The sequence below is a fragment of the Oryctolagus cuniculus genome, chromosome 17 (assembly GCF_051225735.1).
Source record: "Oryctolagus cuniculus isolate XC-2025 breed Fujian yellow rabbit chromosome 17, ASM5122573v1, whole genome shotgun sequence".
Classification (NCBI taxonomy): Eukaryota; Metazoa; Chordata; class Mammalia; order Lagomorpha; family Leporidae; genus Oryctolagus; species Oryctolagus cuniculus.
Window position 1 is genome coordinate 32,469,330 of NC_142883.1, and position 23,069 is coordinate 32,492,398.

General features: G+C 55.5%; 1 protein-coding gene across 2 annotated transcripts; it reads right to left on the reverse strand.

Annotated features, from left to right (window-relative positions):
• Positions 1 to 3,187: 3,187 nt before the first annotated feature.
• TRIM25 (tripartite motif containing 25) lies at positions 3,188 to 21,855 on the reverse strand. 2 transcript variants are annotated; one of them, XM_070060915.2, is made up of 9 exons: positions 21,155 to 21,855; positions 18,212 to 18,307; positions 15,883 to 16,116; positions 13,161 to 13,332; positions 11,595 to 11,660; positions 10,788 to 10,811; positions 10,098 to 10,199; positions 9,908 to 10,006; positions 3,188 to 7,362 (listed from the first exon to the last, which is right to left on the reverse strand). In XM_070060915.2, exons 1-9 carry the CDS (start codon positions 21,746 to 21,748, stop codon positions 6,839 to 6,841), a joined length of 1,911 nt encoding a protein of 636 aa, XP_069917016.2. In that variant the 5' UTR covers positions 21,749 to 21,855; the 3' UTR covers positions 3,188 to 6,838. The 2 variants fall into 2 exon arrangements, with proteins under 2 accessions (XP_069917016.2, XP_069917015.2); XM_070060914.2 differs by having other exon boundaries at positions 10,098 to 10,202; positions 21,155 to 21,854.
• Between the last annotated feature and the right edge of the window lie 1,214 nt (positions 21,856 to 23,069).

Consider the following 23,069-nt stretch of genomic DNA (forward strand, 5'->3'; position numbering starts at 1 on the left):
AGGCCTCTCGTGGCTTTAAAGCCACCAGGGGAGGACAACCGTCTCCTTGGCGACCCCTTATCTGGGACAAAGGTCGTGGAAAGCAAACAGGGATCAGCACAGCCTGGGGATGAAAATGTCTTATCTGTGGCTCCCAGCACAAACTCAGCAAGTCAGGGATGGGAGCTGGAGGGGCGGGGAATGCAGTCAGGAGGAAGAGAAGGCGAAGTTTGAGTGCATATGCACAGAGAGGGAGCAGGCGGGACTCCCAGAAGGTCAGGAGAGCTCAGGTGCAGGGACTCTGTGTGGGGCGAGTCTAGGAAGGGAATGGTGGCAACACCCATATGCCTTAGTTGAGAATAGAAAATGGCCTTGTAGCTACCATGCTTTGCTCCAGCCTCCAGGGTAGTTCCACTTGAATTTCCCTGGGGGCAGGCATTTGCCACAGTGATTAAGACACTCCTTGGGATGCTTGTATTCCACACTGGAGGGCCTGGTGGGAAGTCCTGGCTCGAGGCAGTGGCTCCAATGGAGAGGCACAGACCTAGCCGGATGGGGGACCGGAAACTGAGCATTAAGGATGCTGTTCCATCCTATGCAGAGCTCAACACCATCCCAGGATTCAAGGCCAGCACACACGCATCAGCACAGGGACCCCATTTCATTCTTCATTCATTCATTCATTCTGGAACCAAGCCCCAGAACAGTGCCTCAAATGCAGATGCTAGCTCCCATCAGGCCCCAGCGCTCTCTAGCCACCCTCCCTGGCTGAACTCCCTGCATCGAGGGAGTGGTACAGCCAGCCCTGAAAGATTCCAGTCACCAGAATCCCCAGCTCATTCACTTCTCCAGTAAATAACAGTATTGTCCTTGGGGGGTTCGCTCAGGGGAATTCCAGATCCGGAGCAGAAAATAACTACCATCTGTGTGTAGCTCCCGGCTACATGTCCTATGTCCTAAGGCACGGATCACCCTGCTTCTTGTAGAAACTGCTTCTGCTAAGCTGGCGTCGCGGTTCACTAGGCTAATCCTCCACCTTGCGGCGCCAGCACACCGGGTTCTAGTCCCGGTCGGGGCGCCGGATTCTGTCCCGGTTGCCCCTCTTCCAGGCCAGCTCTCTGCTGTGGCCCGGGAGTGCAGTGGAGGATGGCCCAGGTGCTTGGGCCCTGCACCCCATGGGAGACCAGGAGAAGCACCTGGTTCCTGCCATCGGATCAGCATAGTGCGCCGGCCGCAGCGCGCCAGCCGCGGCGGCCATTGGAGGGTGATCCAACGGCAAAGGAAGACCTTTCTCTCTGTCTCTCTCTCTCACTGTCCACTCTGCCTGTCAAAAAATAAAAAAATAAAAAAAAGAAAGAAACTGCTTCTGCTGACAACCAGAGCATGAAACCGAAGGAATGTACAAGTCTTGGCACCCAACACCAGAGCTCAATTTCAAGCGCCCCACTCCTGTTTCCTTGTACCCCTTTGTAAATCCCAAACACCCCCCTTCAACACAGCAGCTCTCAAGACCCAGAGGTCTGCAACCCTCTCTTCTGCCGAGGTAAAATGTTCTCTTCTCTTCTCTTTACCCCCAAATCCACTCTTCATTTTCTTGCTGTGGCACCAGCTTTTGGTGACAATTCCAAATTCCCCCTCTAAGAGCTTCTTTCATGGGATCCCTGCCATCACTCTCAGACCTGTTTCTTTAGAGCCTTTCTATATTTTACATAGGGGAGTGCCCCTACACAGGTAGGCGGTCACGCCCAGGTTAACAGCAGTTGGGGTTCCTGTTAGGAAACTGGCGCAGTTGTAGCCAGGTGGCAGCATGGCCCTGCTACCCGAGCCAGGCTCCATCCCCAAGCTAATGGGATTCGCTGCTCCTGCTTCCCTGCCCGCCCTCAGGCGAAGTTTTAAAAGGGCCTGTTCCTGCACACGTGCTCTCTCAGTCCTTCTCTCCTGCGCTCTCTTGGTTTCTCTCCTCTCTCTTCTCCCTCCTCTGTCTCTCTCTCTCTTACAGTCTCCTTCTCTCTTTTTCCTTCGCCGCCCCTTCACTCCAGTCTGTGAAACCCTTTCCCTTACTCCGGTGTCCGGTGTGTTTTGCGACGGCTAACATTAATATATAACAGTTCCATCCATCATTCATGATGCTAGAGCATTTCAAGATCTCCTGGGAACAGGTGCAAAAATGCCTGGAAGGGCAGTACTAGTCAGTGCCTCCCTCCCACAGACCCCAGGGGACTTAGAAATCAGCCCCCCCCCCCCCCCCCGCCCTCTGCATGTACACACATACACACACTCAGCTTGGCTTTCCTAAGAAGTCACAAGGGACCATCCTGAACATTTCGTAAAAGCGTGTCCCATGACACTAACGGGGTGTCTCTGAATGGCTGGACTGTCTGCCACAGACAACCAGCTTCCCCCATCCTTTTTCACTGAATTTAGTTCAGAGATCAAAAGTAGGGATAGCAAAAGCAAGTCTTATTAAAGTATGTCCCAAGAAACAGAGTAGTGGAGAGAGCAAGCGACACCTTTTCTTCCCAGTCAGGGGCTTTTATTTCTAACGTATGAGGGGCGTCAGCCGGTGATGTGGCGGGGATGCTTTTGACTGGCATCGGTGATCAACATCCAGAAGCTGCCTCTCCTTCGGCTCTCTGTACAGGTGGCTACCAACTGGGCTTTTCTGGTCCAGCTGGGCTCCCATTTCATCAGGGTGCTTTAACCACACATTAAAATGCAAAGTGGGGAATATCAGGTGGGTCCCTGGGTCCCGGCCAAGGGCAGGTCCTTGGTTTCAGCCCTGGAGGGAAGTCTTGTGCCCTCCCCCGACCTCCCCATCACTCATGTCTAATTATCTGCCTGACACAATGACTGTGAGAAGGAAACTGCTGCAGCAGGAGGTGGGGCCCAGAGAATAAAACCTCGAAGCTGAACGCTAGGGATTTCCCTCGGGAGGGAACACCTCTGTGTGTGTGCATTCGCAGGGCTCCTGTTCAGAGCAGCAGGCTCAGGCCCCACCACCACCTGTTGTGACACCAGTGCTGTGCCACTCACCCTGCAGAGCTAGGTCAGATGCCACTGGCCAAAGGAAGGTCCCCAACGAGACGGCTCTTACTTCAGACAGCCCCTCTGGGGCCCAGGCCAGATGCCTCCACTACAAATCCCAGAGGCACTGCGCCCTCCCTCAGGTCGTCATCTCCTAGGAGTCACAGAACACAGGACAGCACCGTACTCGTGAGGCCAGTTTTATTCCACAGGACACAAAGGTCTGGAACACAAGAGCTTCTGTAGACCCTCGCGGAATCGGGGCCCGCCACCCTCCTAGCATCTCCACGCGTTCACAACAGGAAGCACCACAGAGCCCCCACGTCCTGAGATTTCATTGGGATTTCACTGTGTAGGCAGGATTGATTGCATTGTTGCCTATGTGACTGAACTCAATCCCCTAGCCCCCTCCCAGAATCCCTCCTTGGAGGTGGGAGAGGCTCGAAGCCCCAGCCTCTCATCACAGGTGGCTGGTGTTTCACAAACCCAGGGTATGATCCAAGGGGCTCATGTTTAACAAAGGAACTCTTAGAGCCCAGGAAATTCCAAGGACTTAGTCTCCCTCAGGAACCAGGGACAAAGATCAGCCCCGTTCTTTAACAGACCTCAAAGCCACACCTCCTCCAACTCCTACCCTTGTTCAGACAGGTATAAAATCCACTAAACAGGGCCCGGGTTGTTTTTCTTCCCAATTTTCATTCCAGAAATTTTCAAACATTACGCAAGAGTAGAAAAAACACAATGAGGGGCTGGCTCACTTGGTTAATCCTCCACCTGCGGCACCGGCATCCCATATGGGCGCCGGGTTCTAGTCCCAGTTGCTCCTCTTCCAGGCCAGCTCTCTGCTGTGGCCCGGGAAGGCAGTGGAGAATGGCCCAAGTCCTTGGGCCCCTGCACCCACATGGGAGACCAGGAGGAAGCACCTGGCTCCTGGCTTCGGATCAGCGCCGGCTGTAGCGGCCATTTAGGGGGTGAACCAACGGAAGGAAGACCTTTCTGTCTCTGTCTCTCTCTCACTGTCTAACTCTGCCTGTCAAATAAAAAAGAGAAAAAACACAATGAACCTTTCCTTCCCATCACTGTCCCCCGCATGTGCCTCGCCTACCAGTCTGAGAAAGCTTCGTGGAAAGCTCCCCAGGGGTGCTGCATCCATGGCCTGCCTCACGTGGACCAATCTGCAGCCCAGGGAGTGGCTGGGTGGGGCCCTGGGCCTTCTGATGATCACCTGTTGTCTCCAGCATGATGGACAGGTACCACTTTCCACCTGCACTGTGATGCCAGAACGGGTGTCACACACTGCTTGGTTGCACTCAGGTCTTCTAAGGCCCATCAGCCAACCTCGGCCCTGTCTCTAACTGTGATTATTTCCTTAAGAAAATCAACTCTAAATAAAATAAGCTCTAGAAATTATAGCTCAAATACTCCTGCTTCATTAAAATCCATAGTGAGAAGGGAAATGAGGCAAAAGAGAATATATTAGCATTATAGTCACAGATCACAGATCAACTTCAGAGTAATTACGGCAGGAATAATCGACCAATCAGTCTCGAATTGGACCTGCTTTACTGGATCAGTCCCCAGTCCCAGGACAGTATCTTGTGTTTCTAGATATTTCTGGTACCAGGGTTTTGCCTTGTGCTAGAAAGCGTCCGCTCCCTGTCGAAATGGTGAGAGTGGAACAGTGACTCTCACGTGTCTTACTCTGTGAGATGAGGACCCGGGTGGATTCGGTCCTCCAGCTCTAGGAGCTGAGGGCCATGCAGGGGTCGTGCAAGGCTGGCCGAGGTAAGGTCTCCCCGTTGCAGGCAGAACTTACAGCTCCAAAGCATTGTGCCCTGGGCTCAGCTTTGGTCTGCAGAAGGACCCCGGCTTTCCTAATCTGAGCTGCACGCTGGCCAGGGGAGAGTCGGCCCTGTTGCCTCCGTTTCTCCACGAGACAGCCACAGCAGCAGCCGTGGATGAGAGCTCTGGCTTTCTACTCCTCGAAGCCGGGCTGCTACCCAAGCATGAATGGGCATCAGGCAGGGCTTTTGTTTCAGGCCATCCATAAGGATGGACCCTTTCAAATGCAGACAAGGATCAGCAAAGATCTTTTCTTCCAAGAAGCAATAGAAGAAAAAAACTTTCAGCCATTGTAGGGATGTGTTCCCTACAAAGATTCTCTCTTCCAAGGAACTCAAAGTCCTTGTTGGGGAGATGACACAGACCAGACGTCTGTCGGGAATACCACGTGCTCTGAGCCCTGGGATTCCAACAAGAGGCCAGAGATGTGTCACATTTTCAAATATCCTCAAGAAAAGGTCTGGGGTATCTTCTTCCCCAGTGGTGACCTATTTGCATATCCTAAGAAGCCCGACCAGTGCTCTCCTCTTAGGAAAGCCCAGAACTGGACTCACGTCCCCAGAGATTCAGTTTCTCACACTTGTCAGGATGGGAACTTGCATCCTGACAATGGCAGGCTTAAGGAGCTTGAGAAAATTGCAGCAGTCCATTCACTCCTATCCCTTGACAGACTGGGTCATTTTCACCGCACAGAAACTCTGCAGGGAACACAGCCATCAGTTCGACCCTATTCGGCTCATTCCCTCCCTGGCCCGTGTCTTCCAGACCTCTAGCCTGCTCAAAGGAGGAAGACAGAAGGGGCCAGGGCCGCAACAGGCCTCTGACTCATGCAAAGGCCAGCGCTGGGTTTGCAGTCTGTCACCAGGGAGGAGCAGGAATGTTGCTGTTTCCCACGGCGCCTGCAGCGAGGCCCTTTGGGCCACCACAGGCAAGTCACCGCAGTGGCTGTCCTAGTACGGTCCCTGTGGCAGCCACCCACAGCCAGCCTGCACAACAGCAGGCTTCAGTTATCTGTGGCAGCTGGGTGCTAGCCAAAGTGGGATCGACACCAGTCAGTCCAGTATCTCACGGTCAGGGGTCGGGGGTTCTGCTGCTTGGGAGAGGCGTCAGTGAGAAGGGGAGACACCGTGCCAAGAGCAAGGCTGCCTGTCCTGTGCTGACCCAGGCCAGGGCCACTCTTACTGGGCAGAGCGCCTCGCCCTAGGTTACAAGAAGCAAGGCTCAGTGAAGGTTGCAGGGCAGCAGCAAGACGCCTCTTGTAACATTTAGGAGTGGGTCATCTTGACCTTGAACCATGAATTCCAGACAGGCCTGACTCAGATCTTAGTTTGAAGTCTTCATTAAAAAGCTGTTGGTTCAACTGGACATCTCAAAACCGTCAGTGGGGTCCTGGGGGCAACAGGGTGAGGACGGAAGCAGGGCCATTTTCCAGTGAAGGAAGAGGCTACACTTCTCTGGGCAACTCTGGTCTGGGAGGAGACCTGCTGTGGACGGTGTCCCTAGAACACAGACAATAACCAGGAGACCGGGCACCAACAGGAGCTGCAGGGGGTACAGCACATCGGGAATCAACGAGTCTGGAACTGAAACTCTGAACAGTCAACAAAACACCAAGATCTGAACCCTGCCCCAGAGATCCAAGAGCCACAGACCAAGGAGCCTGAGAAAGAGCCTGCAACGGACACAGACTTCTAAGAAGACAGGGGCGCTATGACTCCTCCCCAGAGCTCAGCCCAGAGCCTGGAGAACAGTAGGAGCAGTAGGAAAGAGGTCACCGTGCCCCAGGGGGCATAGGAGGAAGAAATCTCTCTTCACAACACAGGGACCCCCACCTCCTTCCCTGGCCAAATCCCTCCACATCCCATCTCCCCTCCCACCCTCCAGCTCCTCCGGTCCTTCCAGCCTTGGGGACTCTGGAAAGTTCTCTGAGGAGCATCCCCCATGCAGCATGTTCATCTGAGTCCTGGACGCCCGAATGTCCCCGGGCTGCCCACTAGAAGCAGATAGAGAGCGTGGCACCAGCAGAGAACACCCAGAAGGCTGGGTACACGGCTTCGGTAAAGTCCACCTTGAACTTATACAACAGGTGGACCTTCTCGGCAATGGCAAAGAAGATGACAAAGCCGTGGTCACAGTTGAGAAGCACGCCGACCTGCGTGGCCTTGGTGGAGGGCAGAGTTTTCTCCACGTTGTCATGCCAGGCTGAGATCTTGGTGTTGAACCACTCCACGCACCAGGAGGCACTGTTGCGACCAAGCCGGCTCTGGGGGCCCTGCCGTCCCATGCTGCCGTAGCAGATGCCTACCCCGCAGAAGTTGTTCTTCTGCAGCTTCACCTCCCAGTAGTGCACCCCTTTCTTGTAGCAGTGCAGGCCCAGCACCTGAGAGCAATAAGTGAACCTCTGGGGATGTGGCCGGTAATTCTGAGACTCCTCAGCCACGGAAGCCACGGTATACTTCTCTGACAGAGCCACCTTGTTGTGGGCAGTGTTGTAGTCCAGGATGACTTTCGTAGAATCTGAGGAAACAGCGCCCCAAGGAGTCAGTCACAAGGGGCCCAAGGTGCTCAGCTTTAGACCTTTCCCTGACTCCTACGATTTATTCGTTCACTTTTATCAGTCCATTCATTTCACCCATTCATCCATCTATCTGTCTGTTCATCCACATGTCCACCTACCTACCATCCATCCATCCAACCAACCAACCATCCATCCATTCATTTCACCCATTCATCCATCTATCTGTCTGCTCATCCACATGTCCACCTACCTACCATCCATCCAACCAATCAATCATCCATTCGTTTCACCCACTCGTCCATCTATCTGTCCGTTCATCCACATGTCCACCTACCCACCATCCATCCATCCAACAAACCATCCATCCATTTCACCTGCCTGTCTACCCATCCATTCATCCATCCCTCCCACTCACCCATTCTGTCCAACCAGCCAGTCATCCGCCCATCATTCTACCCAAATCTATTGACTGAGCACCTGATTCCACATAACATGTACAACCATGAACCAGAGACAAGATGCCTGGCCTCACGGAGTGGACATTCCAACAAGCAAGGCAAATCCATCAATAACAGCAGCACCGTAAGATCCATCTGTGCTGAATGGTGGGCACACAGCAGTAGGGTCACAGAGACCCATTCACAACTGATTCCACTTGAAGGGTGGGAGAGTATGGGGACAGGCAGGCTGGGATCTGAACCACGCCAAAGAAAGTGAGAAGAACCAGGTGGAGGAGGGAGAAAAGCTATTGCAACCTATGGTACAGGGAGCATAGAGCCACAGAGTCAGAGGATGGTGGGCACCTGCTGCTGGGTCAGGGAGGGTTGTGCAGTGGGAAACACAGACACAGGGGTAGGGGAAGAGAAATGGGGAAGGGAGAGAGGCCTGGACTTAACTGGAGGGAGCAAGGAGCCAACCACGATTTGAAAGCACACAAAAGGCCTAAACATGTCCTTGGCTGGGACACGAGCCTGCCCCCCTACCCTTCCTGCCACTTTCAACAAGTTCCAGTGTCGTCCCCACACTCTGCTGCCTCCTGGGACTCCCTGTCTCAGCCCCTCCTCTCACAGGCAGTACAGAACCCAGGGGAGCCAGGCTGCAGGGCAAGGCAGACAGGGTCAATCTCAGGAACCTGGGAACTAGGAGCCCCTGCTGCTGGCTGGCTGGCTGGACGCAGTACTTTTCGATGGGGCCTGAGTTTCCCCAGGGGAGAAGTGAATGGGCTGGGCAAATGTTTGCTGAGGTCCTAAGCTGCTAGACTTCTACTTTCCCTGTTTACGTGGCCCTGCCATGGAGCACCTGAGGCTCTGAACCACTGATGCGGTGGCAGTTCCAGCCTAGCACCGGCTCTGGCCTCCCATGGGAGGGGAGCTCATCCTGGCCCTGAAGAAGGAACTCCAACCACTTCCAAATGGGACAGGAAGACGAGTGTGCAAAGGAGCCCCAGGAGGCGGCGACTGGAGGGGTCATTGGAACCCTGAGGGAGTGTGGTGGCTCGGGGGCTCCGGGGAGAGACTGTGACAAGCAGGAGGAATGCCACTGGGAGGTTAAGGGAGACCAAAGTTTGGGATCGGGGCACAGAGGCCATTGATGAAGCGGCAGGGACAAAGCCTGCAGCAGGACGAGGACGTGACTTGGGGCTGTCACCTCAGCCACCCTTGGGCAGCCCTGAAGAGCACTTGAGGCTGAGTTAGAGCCGGGCTGCGGCCCGGGGCAGGGATTCGGAAAAGCTCCCAGGGGTGGGGGTGGGGGTGCAAACAGGCATGGGAGTGAGCCGCAAGTGCCCCAACTTCCCTCGCAAGAAGGGGCTCCGGGGCAATGAGCCGAACACCCAGCCTTCTGCGCTGGCCCCGGGCCCCTGGCCTCGGAGGACCGGCCTGATGGGATCTGTATTTGTAATGAGTATTCGGGTGAAATACAGAGATACAGCCAAGAAAGGTTTGTGGGGTGTGTTTCTGCGAAGAGAGGGAGATGGAAATGTGCCATGCATAGGCAGGCTCCGCTGGGGGAGGGGAGGACAGAGGGAGGGGCCCCACGGAGAGTGTGACTGTGCAGAGAACAAGAGCGGAGCTCCAGGGTGGGGGCCTTGGGATGAGGCGAGGAGGGCAGTGGGAGGACAGTGAGTGGTGAAGGGTGCCCTCTGGGCATCTGAGCGTGCAGCACTGTGCGGGGGGGGGAGGGGGGGGGGAGGGACACGGCGGCTGAAAGGCTTTGGAATGGAGGCTGGGGTGGGTGATGCGGGAGGCAACGGGACTCCCAGGGCAGGGCTGCTGGCCCTGGGACCACGAATTGCCCTCCTGCTCCTGCTCGGCAGTGCATGTCTCGGACTCAAAGAGGGGCCGGCAGGGTTCAGCCAGGCTGGGCAGCAAGAGGGAGACCACAAGGACTGACCACGGACTCACAGCTGCCTAGGGAGGGAGGGGGGAAGGAGGGAGGCACATAGAGAGGCAGGGGATTGGGGAGGGCAGTCACTGACCACGCAGGCCACTGGGACTGGGACAGAGCCAAGGGCAAGGAGCCACGCCCCTCCCCCACACCACTCACACTCCAGGAGCTCGGGTCTGGACTTGTCCAAGAAGGCCTTCAGCTCGGTGGCCTTGACAGCTGCTGAGCTCGCTGCTGAGAGGGCAACTTTGGCTGTAGCTGCAGAGGACACAGAGGGCTGCGTTCAAGACAAAGTCCAAAGGGATACCCCTGGCTCCTGGCCCCTCGCCCCTGGCCCCCAGTCACTCACCCTCTGCGTCAGCTGGGTTCAAACTCACAACGTGTCCCAGGGCTCCGAAGATGGGAATCTTGGCAGGTGGGCAAGGGGCAGGAGACGGAGGGACAGTGTCAGCTGCTGAGGGAGAGGGAGGAGACTCATGAGTGGGGGATGTGCCGCACAGCAGCCAGGTGGCCTCGACTCCCTTCCAAGCCAACTATCGTGAGCCCTGCCACACACACACCTGCACGGCCAGGGCCACGCAGGACTACAGTCATCTGATTGTCCTTACTCAGTTTTGCTTGTCCTCACCTCCAACCTCAGGCCTGCCTGTGTTACAGAACAGAATCATAAAACCCAAATCCTCTTAAGGTAAGACAGAAAAGACAAAGGGGCTGGCGGGTTAAGCCACCGCTTGCGACACCGGCATCCCATATCAGAGTGCCAGTTCAAGTCCAAGCTGCTCTGCTTCTAATCCAGCTTCCTACTAATGCGTCTGGGAAGGCAGTGGATGATAGCTTAAATACTTGAGTTCCTGCTACCCATGTGGTAGAACCAGATGGAGTTCCTGGCCCGGCCCGGCCTGGCTATTGCAGCATTTGGGGAGTGAACCAGTGAATGGAAGATCTCTGTCTGTCTGTGTTTCCCTCTCTCATTCTGTGTCTCAAATAAATAAATCAATATTAAAAAAGAAAGAAAAAGATGCAGACATGCACAACTTACAAGGGTTCTTGGGTTTCTTGTCATCTGAAAAAGAAAGTTTTAGAATTAAGAAGTTTAAGTACAACCCAATGACACTTTCAAAAAATCATAATAACATTCCTTTGCATGAATTTGACTCATATTAATAAAGCTAGGTGGGGCCAGAGCTGTGGCGCAGCAGGTTAAGCCACAGCATGTGGCACCAGCATCCCATATGGGCACAGGTTCAAGTCCCGGCTGCTCCACTTCCAAACCAGCCCCCCACTAATGCGCCTGGGAAAGCAGCGCAAGATGATGGCCCAAGTGCTTGGGCTCCTGTACCCGCATAGGAGATATGGATGGATTTCCTGGCTCCTGGCTTCAGCCTGGCCCAGCACTGGCTGCCATGGCCATTTGGGGTGAACCAGCAGATAGAACATCTCACTCTCTCTCCCTCCCTCTTTGGCACTGTGCCTTTCAAAAAAGATGAATCTTAAAAAAAAAAAAAAAAAAAAAAAAAAAAAAAAAAAAAAAAAAAAACCCATGCTCACAGGTTCATGGAAGCTGCACTTCCAGTAAGCCAGGGGGCTCCAGATCATTGTTGCCCAAGTTTGACAGACAGAGCCTGAGGACCATCTTCCCACCCCAGCGCCTGCCCTGCCGGTGGGGGGCAGAAGTGGATGCCCCTCCACTCTAAAGCCAAAGCTTTCTCCAGTCAAGGTTGGGCTCCCCGTGGTGATGGAAGGAACTGTGCCCATCTGGAAGCAGCAGACCCCGTGAGTGTCTGAGCCAGGGCACAGGCCAGCCACGGCCTTGCTGTAGCTATGGGGACACAGCAGGGCTACTTACATGACACCTTCTTCCCAGGGTGTGAGGGTTTGCTCCTTTCCTTTTTTGTATGGTCTGTAGAGTCACCTGTGCCAGAGAAGAAGGCTCAGTACACACGGCTCTTCCCCACCCGCCCTCGCAGCCTGGTGTGCCAGGGCAGGCAGGCAGAGGGTTTGCAGGCAGCTGCTTCCACTGACTTTCCCCATCCAGTCACCAACAAGGAACAGAAACAAAGGAACAGCATGACCAGATCAGCGTGTTCCTTCTTTTCTCTGGCTTAAGGTGCAGCTGGGGTCAAGTATTACTGCCGCCAGCATCCAGCTCTGTGACCTCGAGACCTCTCTAACTTTGGGGATGACACCCACGTGAGATGAAGGTGCCTGGGGTGGCAGGGAGGTAGGGTCACTTCTGGTTCCCCCCACAGCAGCTGGAACCCCTACAAGTCACTCCCCCAGTAAAGCTGCACCACCACTTGTCTCAGAAGCCCTTCTGCAGGGACACTCAAGTGGCCAAGTTGAAGTTCAAGCCTAGGCCCTGGATGACACATGAGGTTCTGTGTGAGGCGCCGTGGGACAGTGTTGAATGAGAAACAGACATAGCCCCTGCCCTCAGAGACTGCAAGCTGGCAGGGCAGATAGACAGCAATCCAAGGAAGAGTAAAAGGACGCGTGTGCCGGAAAGCATGGTAAGACTGCAGGACCAAGCGTAAGGCGTGGCAGCGGTGGAAGGGACGTCAGCTGAGAAATGTGATGTCTGAGCCACGCTTCAAAGGGTGAGGAGTTAACGGTGAGGGTGGCAGCGTGTCAGGCTTCTGAGAAGTGGGAAGAGAGCACGTACCAAGGCCCTATGGCAGGAAGCTCCACATAGTGGAAGAACTGAATGCAGAGCGATGCATGGGGAGAGGATCGGGGCACCGTAGCATTGGAGAGACAGACAAGGCCTGACCTGGCTTGTGGGCCAAGGTCAAGGGTCTGGCAACCAACAGGAATGGAAAGCCTTTGAAAGGGGAAGAGATAGGTCCCAGGAGGTGAGACCTGAATCCCAACAAGCTCCCTCTGGCTATAGCAGTAGACGCACAGAGACCATTAAGGAAGCTGCCACAGCCATGGGGTGCAGGTGACGGCAGCAGAGAGCAGGCGAGTGAGAGGGGCACTGGGACCAGTGGACTAACTTGGGAAACATTAGAGGTGAAGCCTGCAATGGGTGGACATGGGGGACAGAATGAGGGGGGCTGCTGGGGAGGAAGTCCAGGTTTTATGGGTTCTCAAACTCATCATTCCCTCACCAAACGCACTGACAACCCTGAGTCTATTCAGAACCCGTGCAAGTTGGCTTCGGGGTCACAGACAGAGCCTGTCCTGGAAGTCCTATTATAACATCAAGCCTCATACCATGTTTCACGGCAACATCAATGTCAAGATAAAGCAGGGACTTCACCTGGCAAATGGAAGGCGACCCCTGGAATGCCAACCCCAAAGCTCTGGATCACGTGCCCCCACCCCTACCCCCGCCCCTGCCAAAACACCGAGCAGCTCACCCCGGGCTCAGAGTTCAGCAGGGGACAGCATCAGGGCTGCTAGGGGTTACCTGGGCCTGGGGCCTCCTTGGGCTTCCTCTCCTGGAGCTGCCTGGTAGCCCGCTTCAGCTCATTTTTTAAGTCCAAGGTGCCCTGGTAGACGCAATGTATCAGCTCATGATCCAGCTCCACCTTGGGGACGTACACTGGCTTCGTCACGATTCCTTGCAGTTTTGAGGCTTTCTGGAAGAAGCCAGGGGATTAGTGCAGGCAGCTCCAGGGAGGCCAGTGCCTCGGGAGGAGCTCCCCTGGGCCTACGGTGCTAACTTCAGGCAGCCTACTCCAGCACAGGCCGGAAGTCACCCAGAGCTGAGGCGCCACTTTAAGATCCAGGAACCTCAGAGGTTTCTCATCTTACAGGTGGGGAAGCTGAGCTCTAGGCACGATAAGCGGTCTCCTGGGAAATCCACCATTTCCCGGCACTGACACGACTGGGAGTGAGGCTGCCTGGGCCTCAGGACAAAGCTCTTCCCACTCCTCCTGCTGGGTATGGAGAAGAGGCAGTGGCGGCCAGGGCCAGGTCTATCCTGCAACCTCTGAGAATGGACAGCGCCATCATCCAGCAGGTGCAGAGTTGGGCCAGGACATGTCCTGGGGGAAGGCAGCGTCTGATGGAAGGTCACAAACTTTTAGACCAAACACAGCCACGCAGCATCAAGAGCCCTGGCTGTCAACTCAGAAACCGTCTCAGAGGTCGAGGCAGCGTCCTCGACTACAGGTGTGAGCACTTGGGATGAAATCGAACGCCCGCCAGCCTGGGCTTCATGCACAGGGAGAAGCTCCCACCGCTCCTGTACTCTCCCAGGACCTACGCCTTTCAAGGGCGGTGGCAGGGAACCCAGATGCCCCACCAGGCCCACTGTGCTGGACATTAGAGACGCAAGGAGCGAGGGAACAGGATGGGTTACCATGGCAACAGACATGCTACAATGCCACCAGTGCTCCAGGAGAGGCAGGGGGACGTGCTCCGCAATATCCATCAAGGTAAGAAAAACGGATCCCAAGAAGACGGGGAAACCGGAGCTGGCCTTGGAAGGAGGGCGCGGCGTCCAGGGACGAGGAGGTCAAGTGTGGCCTTTCGCCCAGTGCCCACTCCATCTGGGAATGGTGATTCCCCACCATGGTCATGGCACAGGACATGGGCTGGGAGAGCAGGTGGCAAGACACGAGGCAAGATCTGGTCGCCAAGAACCTTGTGGGCCACATGAAGAGGGATGGAGCCATGAAGGGCAGGGGTCTGGGGGCAGTGAAAAGAAAGGCAGGAAAGAGGAAGAGGATGGGGTGTGAAGAAGGCAGGATTCTGAGACAGCCCCCAAGATCCCCATTCCCTCTGGGGAGCACACCCCATATAATCCTTGGTCTTTGAGGGGGAGGCGTGGGGGATGCGGCAGGATATCACTCCCATGATTGGGTTACAAGCAGAGGCAGGAATGTTACAGGTGTAATTGAGACCCCCACTCAGGGGCCAGCATTGTGGCAAAGTGGGTTAATCACTGATTGTGAGGCCAGCCTCCCATAATGGAGTGCTGGTTCAAGTCCTGGGTCTTCTGCTTCCATCCAGCTTTCAGAGGGGTTACCTGGGCAACAGAGGCTGGCCCGAGTGTGTGCGCCCCTGCTACCCATGCGGGAGGCCTGGAGGGAGTTCCTGGCTCCTGCCTTTGACCCGGCCTACACCTGGCTGTTGTGGCCATTTGGGGAGAGAAACAACAGATGGAAGTTCTCTCTCTCTCTCTCTTTCTCTGTGTATGTGTGTGTGTATGTGTGTCTTCTTCTCTCTCTATCACTCTGCCTTTCAAATAAATAAATCTTTAAAAAGAAACAAACAGGGCTGGCGCTGTGGCTCAATAGGCTAATCCTCCACCTTGTGGCGCTGGCACACCGGGTTCTAGTCCCGGTCGGGGCACCGGATTCTGTCCCAGTTGCCCTTCTTCCAGGCCAGCTCTCTGCTGTGGCCAGGGAGTGCAGTGGAGGATGGCCCAGGTGCTTGGGCCCTGCACCCCATGGGAGACCAGGATAAGTACCTGGCTCCTGGCTCCTGCCATCAGATCAGCACGGTGCGCCGGCCGCAGTGCGCCAGCCGCGGTGGCCATTGGAGGGTGAACCAACGGCAAAAAGAAGACCTTTCTCTCTGTCTCTCTCTCTCACTGTCCACTCTGCCTGTCAAAAAAATAAAAAAAGTAAAAATAAATAAATAAAATAAAAATTAAAAAGTAAAAAAAAAAAAGAAACAAACAACAAGAAGACCCCGGATCAGTTGACCTGGAGTTCATCCAGAGGGGGATTTTTTCGGGTGAGCCAGACTTAATCAGGTAAAAGGAGGACCAGGCCTTCCTCGGGGGAGCAGCTCTCCTGCTAGCTTTGAGGAAGGAAGCTACCAAGCTGGGAGAGGCCTTGGCTGACAGCCAGCAAGGAGGGGGCGACCTCATTCCTTCAACCCTAAGGAAATGAATTCTACCAACAACGGCCACGCCATGTGCGCTCCAAAAGGAACGCAGCCCAGCCAGCCCCCAGATGCTGGCGTCGTGAGCTCCTGCGCAGACGGAGCCGTGCCCACACTCCAGGGCCAGGGAGCCGCTGAGCAGCTCTTCTAAGCCCTGGGGCTGCGGTACGTTCTTGAAGTCCTGTCGCAACCCAGCAAACTCAGAGATACTTCTGTTGACCTCTTGCAGCCCGACGGCACCAGGCCCCACCGTATCGCTAAGAGACCCGGCAGTCCCGGGCCCTGCCACCCACCTCCAGAAACTCAAACTCGTCCCCCTCCTTGAGGCCGTCCTCGATCTTCTCCTTCAGGGCCTGGATCTCGCTCTTCTTCTTGAGGAGCACCTGGTGAATGGTGTCCAACTTGCTGTGCACTCTCTTCTCCTCTTCCTTTATCTTTCGAGTCGAGCTGGCCTCCGAGGCATCGATGAGAGCCTTGATTTCCAGGTATTCTTGTCGCAGCTGCTCTATCTTCCTGTTTGTAGCCTCCTAAGAGGGCCGAGGCAAGAGAAGAACCGTGAGATGGGCAAAAAAAAAAAAAAAATTGCTACAGCTGCCATCCCAAGGTGGGTGAGAGGCAGAGCACCAGAAACTCTGACTTGTGCCCTGTAGCAGTAGGAGCCAGCACAGCCACCCTGGGCAGCAACCAGGCAGTCTAGGAAATTCGGAGGCATTTGTGCCCAATGACTCGGTGGCTGCGATCCTAGGAAAGCACTCTGGGAAAATGCCCTGACACCTGCCTCAGCGACACACACAAGAATGTTCATAAGTGACACGCTTTGAAACAGCGAGAACCTGGGAACAACCCGGAAATCTGTCAGCAGAAGACTTGAGACAGAGCTGTTCACAGGACGGAAAGCCAAATGGTTATGAGGATTAATAAACTGGAGCCATGCAGGGATAAAGCTCCAAGAGAGAAAAACAACTTGAAGAAGACACAGACTTGGAGAAGCAGCTGTTTATGTAAAGCTGAGAAACAAACAGAAGGGCAGAATCGATTGCTACAGAATGCATACGTGTATGAGATAGCACGTAAAGAAATGCATGGAGCGGCTGAGTACTGAGCCTCGCAGCTGAAGTGCCAGTCAAGATGCCCGCATCCCACACCAGAGTGCCTGTGCTCCATTCCCAGCCCTTGAGACGTGGCTAGTCCAAATCAAGATGTGTTAGCAGAGGCCAGCGTTGTGGTGCAGCAGGTCAACCTGCAGCCTGAGACACAGACATCCATGTGGGCACCGGTTCGAGTCCCAGCTCCCTGCTAATGCACCTGGGAAGGCAGTGGAAGATGGCCTGAGTGCTTAGGCACCTGGGCCTGTGGGAGACTGTGATGAATTTCTCAGCTCCTGGCTCTAGCCTGGCCCAGCCCTGGCCACTGTAGCTATTTGGGGAGTGAACCAGCAGATGACAGACCTCTCTGTCTCTCCCTCTCTCTGTCTGTAACTCTACCTCTCAAATAAATAAAAAATCTTTTTTAAAAAAATTCTCCCTTCCTATCTTTTCTCCTATACTCCCTGCAATGGATCCAATGCTGCCTTCCCTCCCTATCCCCCGACACCTGCCTCCCAGTAAAGGGTATTTGCAGATGTAATTAAATTGAGGATCTCAACATGAGATCACCCTGTATTATGCTGGTGGGCCCTAAATCTAAAGACAGGTGTTTTGTTTTTATTTGACAGGTGTTTGGAAACACAGAGGGGAAGGAGGGGGAGACTGGAGCCACACAGCCACAAAGCCATCAGCCTGAGGGGCTGGAGCTGGGAGAAGCAAAGATGGCCTCTCGGTCACAGCTGTCAGAGCAGTGTGACCCCACCCATGCTGCAACTGATCCCGCCCACGTTGTGATTTTGGACTTCCAGCCTCCAAAACCGGGAAAGAATGAGTTTCATTTGTTTCAGTCGCCAAGGTTGTGGCAATTTGTTACAGCGCCCCAGGAAACAACACTCTTTTTAGGGAAGATGCAACTCTAGTGGATATTGGCTTCCTGTTTTTCTCCCATTTCAGATCATAATCATTTCTTTATATTCCTACATTTTAGTTCTTTTTTTTTTTATGCTTATTTATTTGAAAGGCATAATAACACACAGAGAGGGAAAGAGAAAGAGAGCAAGCAAGCTTCCATCCACTGGTTTACTCCCCAAGTGCCTGCAACAGCCAAGGCTGGGCCAGGCTGACACCAGGAGCCCAGAACTCTGGGTCTTCCATGAGGACAGCAGGGACCCAAGCACTTCAGCCAATACCTGCTGCCTCCCAGGGTGCACACTAGCAGAAACTGGATCAGAAGCAGGGGAGCCGGGACTCGAACCAGCACTCTGACATGGGACGCGGGTATCCCAAGCAGTGGTTTAACCACTGTACCACAGCAGCCCCCCCCAGCTCAAGTTCTGAAGGTTCCCCCACGGTTGGGCCTGTGGGTGGTTTTCAACTTGGGTTTGCAAAGGGTCTCTCCTGAGCACACAGTGCTTTTGCTTGTTCTGCAAGGCTGGTGCTGAATTCTGATGCTTGTGAGTGCACCCAACACCAGCCTTGTCAAGGTCAGGGCTGCCCCCCATCCCGCCTGGTGGTGGACAAGGGCCTGGCCACTCACCTGCACACCCTGCTGCCTGGCTTGCACATCCTCTAGCGCTTTCGACGCCCCATTGATCTGACTGTACATGATGGTGAGTTTGTACCTCAGCTTGTTCTGCAGAGAAAACAAACAAGGGTGAGACAGCTCCTCGTCAGCCTCGCCCCCAACACCAGGGGCCATCCCCTGAGTCCATCCCACAGGGGCTCAGCCACCCCATGTCTCGCCTGTGTAGAGCTTTCTGAAGCAGTCCATCATCCTTTAGGGGGGCTGCACAGTAAGGAAGTTCAGAGAACCGGATGTGGGGTCAGACGGACCCAGCTCAAGTCCCAGTTTGCAGCTGTACAGCTCTCACCACCTCAGTTTCATTGGCCATAAAAGAGAAACAACTGCTCCCACCCCATAGGGCTATCAAGGAGGATTACCTGGAACAACACACCTGCCCATACCTGGGACTTCGCCAGGTAGGAAGTTAGAGATCAGCCCGTGTGTGTGTGTGTGTGTGTGTGTGTGTGTGTGTGTGGAGCCTAAAGTCAACAAAGCACCAGAGGAGGGAAGGGGGCAGCCTCCAGCAGCGTGGGTCTCCACACTGCAAAGTCCTGTCCATAGCCCTGAGAACTCTGCAGGTGATCCCCGCCTGCCCTCCTGCCAGCGCCAAGTGGGCCGCCCTGCCTGATGACACTGGGGAATAAAACCCTGGGAGGAACTGTACCTATTTCACCCAGCAAACTCTTTCCAGGAGAAGATGGACGAGCGGAAGGAGACAGATGGGAAGAACTGGACCCCACTCCCTTACAAACCCCAGTCTTCATGTAAACTGGACATTCTCGGATTCCATCTGGAGAGGGGCCCATCCGCTCCGACAGATGCCCTACCTTGCTACCTACCTTACTCACCACTACTCTGTCTCACGTCTGAACTCTTTCTTGTACAAACTTTTATTCCACTCATTACTGCTAGCATCTTCAGGCCTACCCATTTTACAGCTGACAACATCAAGGAGAGGAGAATAAAAAGGTGGCCACGCCGGCATGGAGACAGAGCCACCCGGGACCAGCTGCTGTCAGGGTGATGGCAGAGGTAGTTTAGCTCAATCCTCCCACGGCCAACAACCAGAAAAGCAGACAGAAAACCGAAGGGGGAGGCGGGAGGGGGGGACTGCTAAAGGAGAAGAGATTGTGGAACCACAATCCTGGAGCAGAGCTGGGCGAGCCTTTGTCAGCTTCAGGGCGACAGGGGACAACATTCCAAGGCTCACCTGGCCCCGCTGCGGGCTGGGACCACCAATGTTAGGAATAAGGCCGACACAGCCCACAGAGGCCGAAGTCCAGGCGTCAACAGTGCAGCCCCCGAAACTCAGTTAAGCTCATTCAGAACTGCCTGGCCCCAGCTGCCTCCGGAAACAAAGGCACGTTATGCATCACCAGTCTCCCAGACTGTCACACCTCTGCTCAGACGTCTGCGGCACAGAAGTGGGGAGGGAAGTCACGGCGTTTCCGACCTGCTGCGACTTCCGCGCCGCTTTCCACACGTTCATGTATTTACAGCTCAGAACAACGCCATGCGGTTGGAACAACCCAGCCTCCACAGAGGCAGGCACTGAGCCACGGGGCAATTAAGCGACTTGCCAGAGGCCACACTGCTATTAACTGGCACAGCTCAAACCCTGGGATTAAAATGAACACACACAACCCAATCTGAGCATGCCAGAAATTTCTAGGAAAAACACATTTCCTTCCCTTCGCAAGCTGTATCAACATTCCCTGGCCCTCCCTCCCTCCTTGCTGCCTCCCTCTCCCACTCTACCTGAGATATTTGGGACCCACCCTCATCTTAAATCTAGGACCGATGACGTGTCAGACTCAACCTCTGTGACACTGGCCCTCCTCCTGGCTTGGGACAGCGGCTGAGATAACGTGAGGGCCACAGGCCACACCCAGCCAGATCACATGCCTCAAAGCCAGCTTCTAGACTCAGGGGAAAAGACCAGAGGAGCCCAGCTCAGACCCAGGGAAGCAAAGAAGGGCTGTGGCCAGATGGGAGCCAGGCCTTTACCCTGGGCCCGGCAGCCTTGCCATCCCACCCCCCAGGCTCAGGTCTCCTTTGGCAGCGTGAGGCCAGGCCTTGTTCTTTGTCCTCCTGGATATAAAATGCAGTCAGACCCCGCCGAGGAGCTGGGACTGCATAAGCAAAGTGGGCGGGCGATTCCCCCCCCCCCCCCCCCGCTCTGCTGTGAGTCCACAGGGGGCAGGTATGGTTTCCCCAAACTCCCGAAACCGAAACCAGCACAGGTCTAGGAGGCCCTGAGTGACTCACCTAGTCCCTCCTCCTACCACCCAGGGGGACCCAGGAGCAGGGCCAAAGCCCGGCTCAGTCACACCAGCACAGCGTGGGTCATCTCCAGGGACTCTGCCCACCCTCCCAGGTCACTAGATGGAGGCTTGGGCTACTTGAGGATGTCCCCCACTCTGGACACCACAGACTTGGATAGGAAACTGGTCCATGGGGAGAAACTGCAAACTGTGTCAGACCTACACCTGCTGGGCCACAATGCCTACGCCCCAGCTAAATTAACATCCACGGACCTCGGTTCACTCAACTATGAAACGGAACTGAGAATAATCACCTCCCAGGTGCCGCCAGAAATCCATGAGGGCAGAGAGGTGAGCTCCAGGGTTCTTATATGACAGCTCAAAACCCTCTCCCAAAGACCTAAGCAGGTTTCAAGCAAGCCAGCTTTCCCCCAAGTACTCCCTCTGTTAAATGGGTTTATGGCTGGGGCATGGGCCATGAGCCGGGAGGGCTGCACAACCTCCCAGCTCTTTTCTGCTCTGTCGCTGGGGATGCCTCTACTCCAACTCAGGCCCAGCGAAGCCTCCCTCCCCAGGGGATCTGGGGCAGGGCGGCCTCTCTGCAGCGCCCAGCGGGCCCACGCTACCCACGCCCAGCCCCCCCACAGCCTACCTCCAGGTCAGCGCTGGCCTGACTCAGGGACATGGGCGAGCAGGTCTTGTGTTCTATCACGCAGACGTGACAGATGCACTCGCCGTGCTCCGGGCAGAAAAAGTCCCGCAGGCGGTTGTGCTGGGGACACTTGCGGCGCTGCAGATCGCGCACGGGCGGCTGCAGCGGGTGGTCCCGGAAGGCGGGGCTGTCGAGGTGCGGCCGCAGGTGCTCCTGGCAGAAGGAGGCCGTGCACACGAAGCACGTCTTCACGGCGGGCTCCTTCAGGCAGTGGTCGCAGGCCACCTGGGCGACCGTGCTGGGGGCCGCGGCGCGCACGGGCGGCGTCCAGCCGTCGCCGGGCGCCCGGGCCTGCTCCACTATCGCGAGCCGCTCGACCACGGAGCACAGCACCGTGTTCTTGTGCAGCTGCGGGCGCACCTGGTAGCTGGTGCGGCACTGAGGACAGCGGAACGGCGGGCCCTGGACGGCCCATGTCTCGTCCAGGCACGAGCGGCAGAAGTTGTGGCCGCACGGGGTGGTGACCGGCTCCTTGAAGGGCTCCAGGCAGATGGAGCACGACAGCTCTTCGGTTAAGGGCAGCAGCTCCGCCATGGCGGTCCTGGGGACGACACGGGACCCAGAGCGCCGAGCGACTGCCCAGAGGCTCCCGGGGAAACGAAACCTAGCCGGGGAAGGCGGTACCCGCGCCTACCAGGAAGTCGCTTGGGGGCGTGCACGGGGCGGGCCGTCGCGGCCCCGGGAAGCCCGAGCTCGCCGAGGTCCCAGTCGCCCCCTAGCGGGAGGGTCGGAGAGCGGCGCGAAGGCGTAGGGTGGGGTCAGGCGCCCAGCACTGGGACTTCCCGCGCGCCCTTACGCCCACCTTTGGGTCACTCTACGGTGAGTGCACGCAGGCTGGGGATCCTCGCGCCGTGCACTCCCAGCAGGGCCCGTCGGCCTCCAGCACAGCCTTGCCTCCACCATCAGGGTGGGGTCTCACTGTTTTTTCCTGCCTGTGTCTGTCTCCCTTTCTGTCTCTCACCTCCTTTCTCTCCTGTCTTCAGCTTTCTTGCCCCCTTTCCTTCTTTTCCTTCTGAGAGATAGGGGCCGTTTAGCCGAGTGGTGAAGACAACCGTGTCCCACGTTGGCGACCCTGGGCTCCGCTCCTGGCTCTGTCTCTGGCTCCTGACTCCAGCTTCCTGCCAGTGCAGGCCCTGGTAGGCAGCGAGTGATGGTCCCTGCCACCCACGTGGAAGACCTGGCTGGGGTTCCCAGCTCCTGGTTCCAGCCCCTGTGGGTCATTCAGCAGTTAATCAGCACATGGGAGCTCTTTTCTCTGTGCAAACAAGAGTTAGAAAGAGCAAGTAAGAACAACAGTAGAACTGTTTAAATGAGACTGCCTTATTTTCTTCCCTGTTATTCCACCTGTTACCCTCACCCAACTCTCCCCCTATGAACATGCAGTCCCTGGCGGCTGGTGCCAGTGGTCACAGTTCAGACTGGAACGGGATGACTTCCCTCTAGTGTAGAATACAGCATGCTTTATTTGGAATTCCCATTCCTACATGCCTGGGGCTTGGGGAAACCCAAACTTAACAAGTGTTTTGTCTCACACACACAGAACATCGGAACCTAAGCTCTTTCTTCCTGAAAATCACTTTGTTAGACTTCTTTCCTTATTTTAGCTCTGTTTCCTACCTCCCTGGACTGGGCGCAGGAAATGTGGGTGCACAGGAAGAGGGAAGTGTTCTAGAGGGGATAGGACAGGGGGAGGAGATAGCCGAAGTTTGCCCTGGAGCCAGGTTGGAGCTGTCATCGCCATCATGACTGCTACTTAGGGGGTTCCTGCCATGAGTTACACCAGTCTTGCTTTACCATCTTATAATCCAGACCAACCCTCCAGGTCAGTGTCAGTATGTCCAGCCTACAGGTGAGG

What these genes read in the sequence shown, in the direction of transcription:
- TRIM25 (XM_070060914.2), bottom strand. Translation starts at nt 21,748, where the DNA reads ATGGCGGAGCTGCTGCCCTTAACCGAAGAGCTGTCGTGCTCCATCTGC. An exon ending in AGGCCAGCGCTGACCTGGAG is followed by an intron (nt 18,308 to 21,154) that starts GTAGGCTGTGGG and finishes TTTTCTCTGCAG; the next exon opens with AACAAGCTGAGGTACAAACT. An exon ending in CAGACCCGAGCTCCTGGAGT is followed by an intron (nt 7,363 to 9,907) that starts GTGAGTGGTGTG and finishes CTGTTTCCTCAG; the next exon opens with ATTCTACGAAAGTCATCCTG.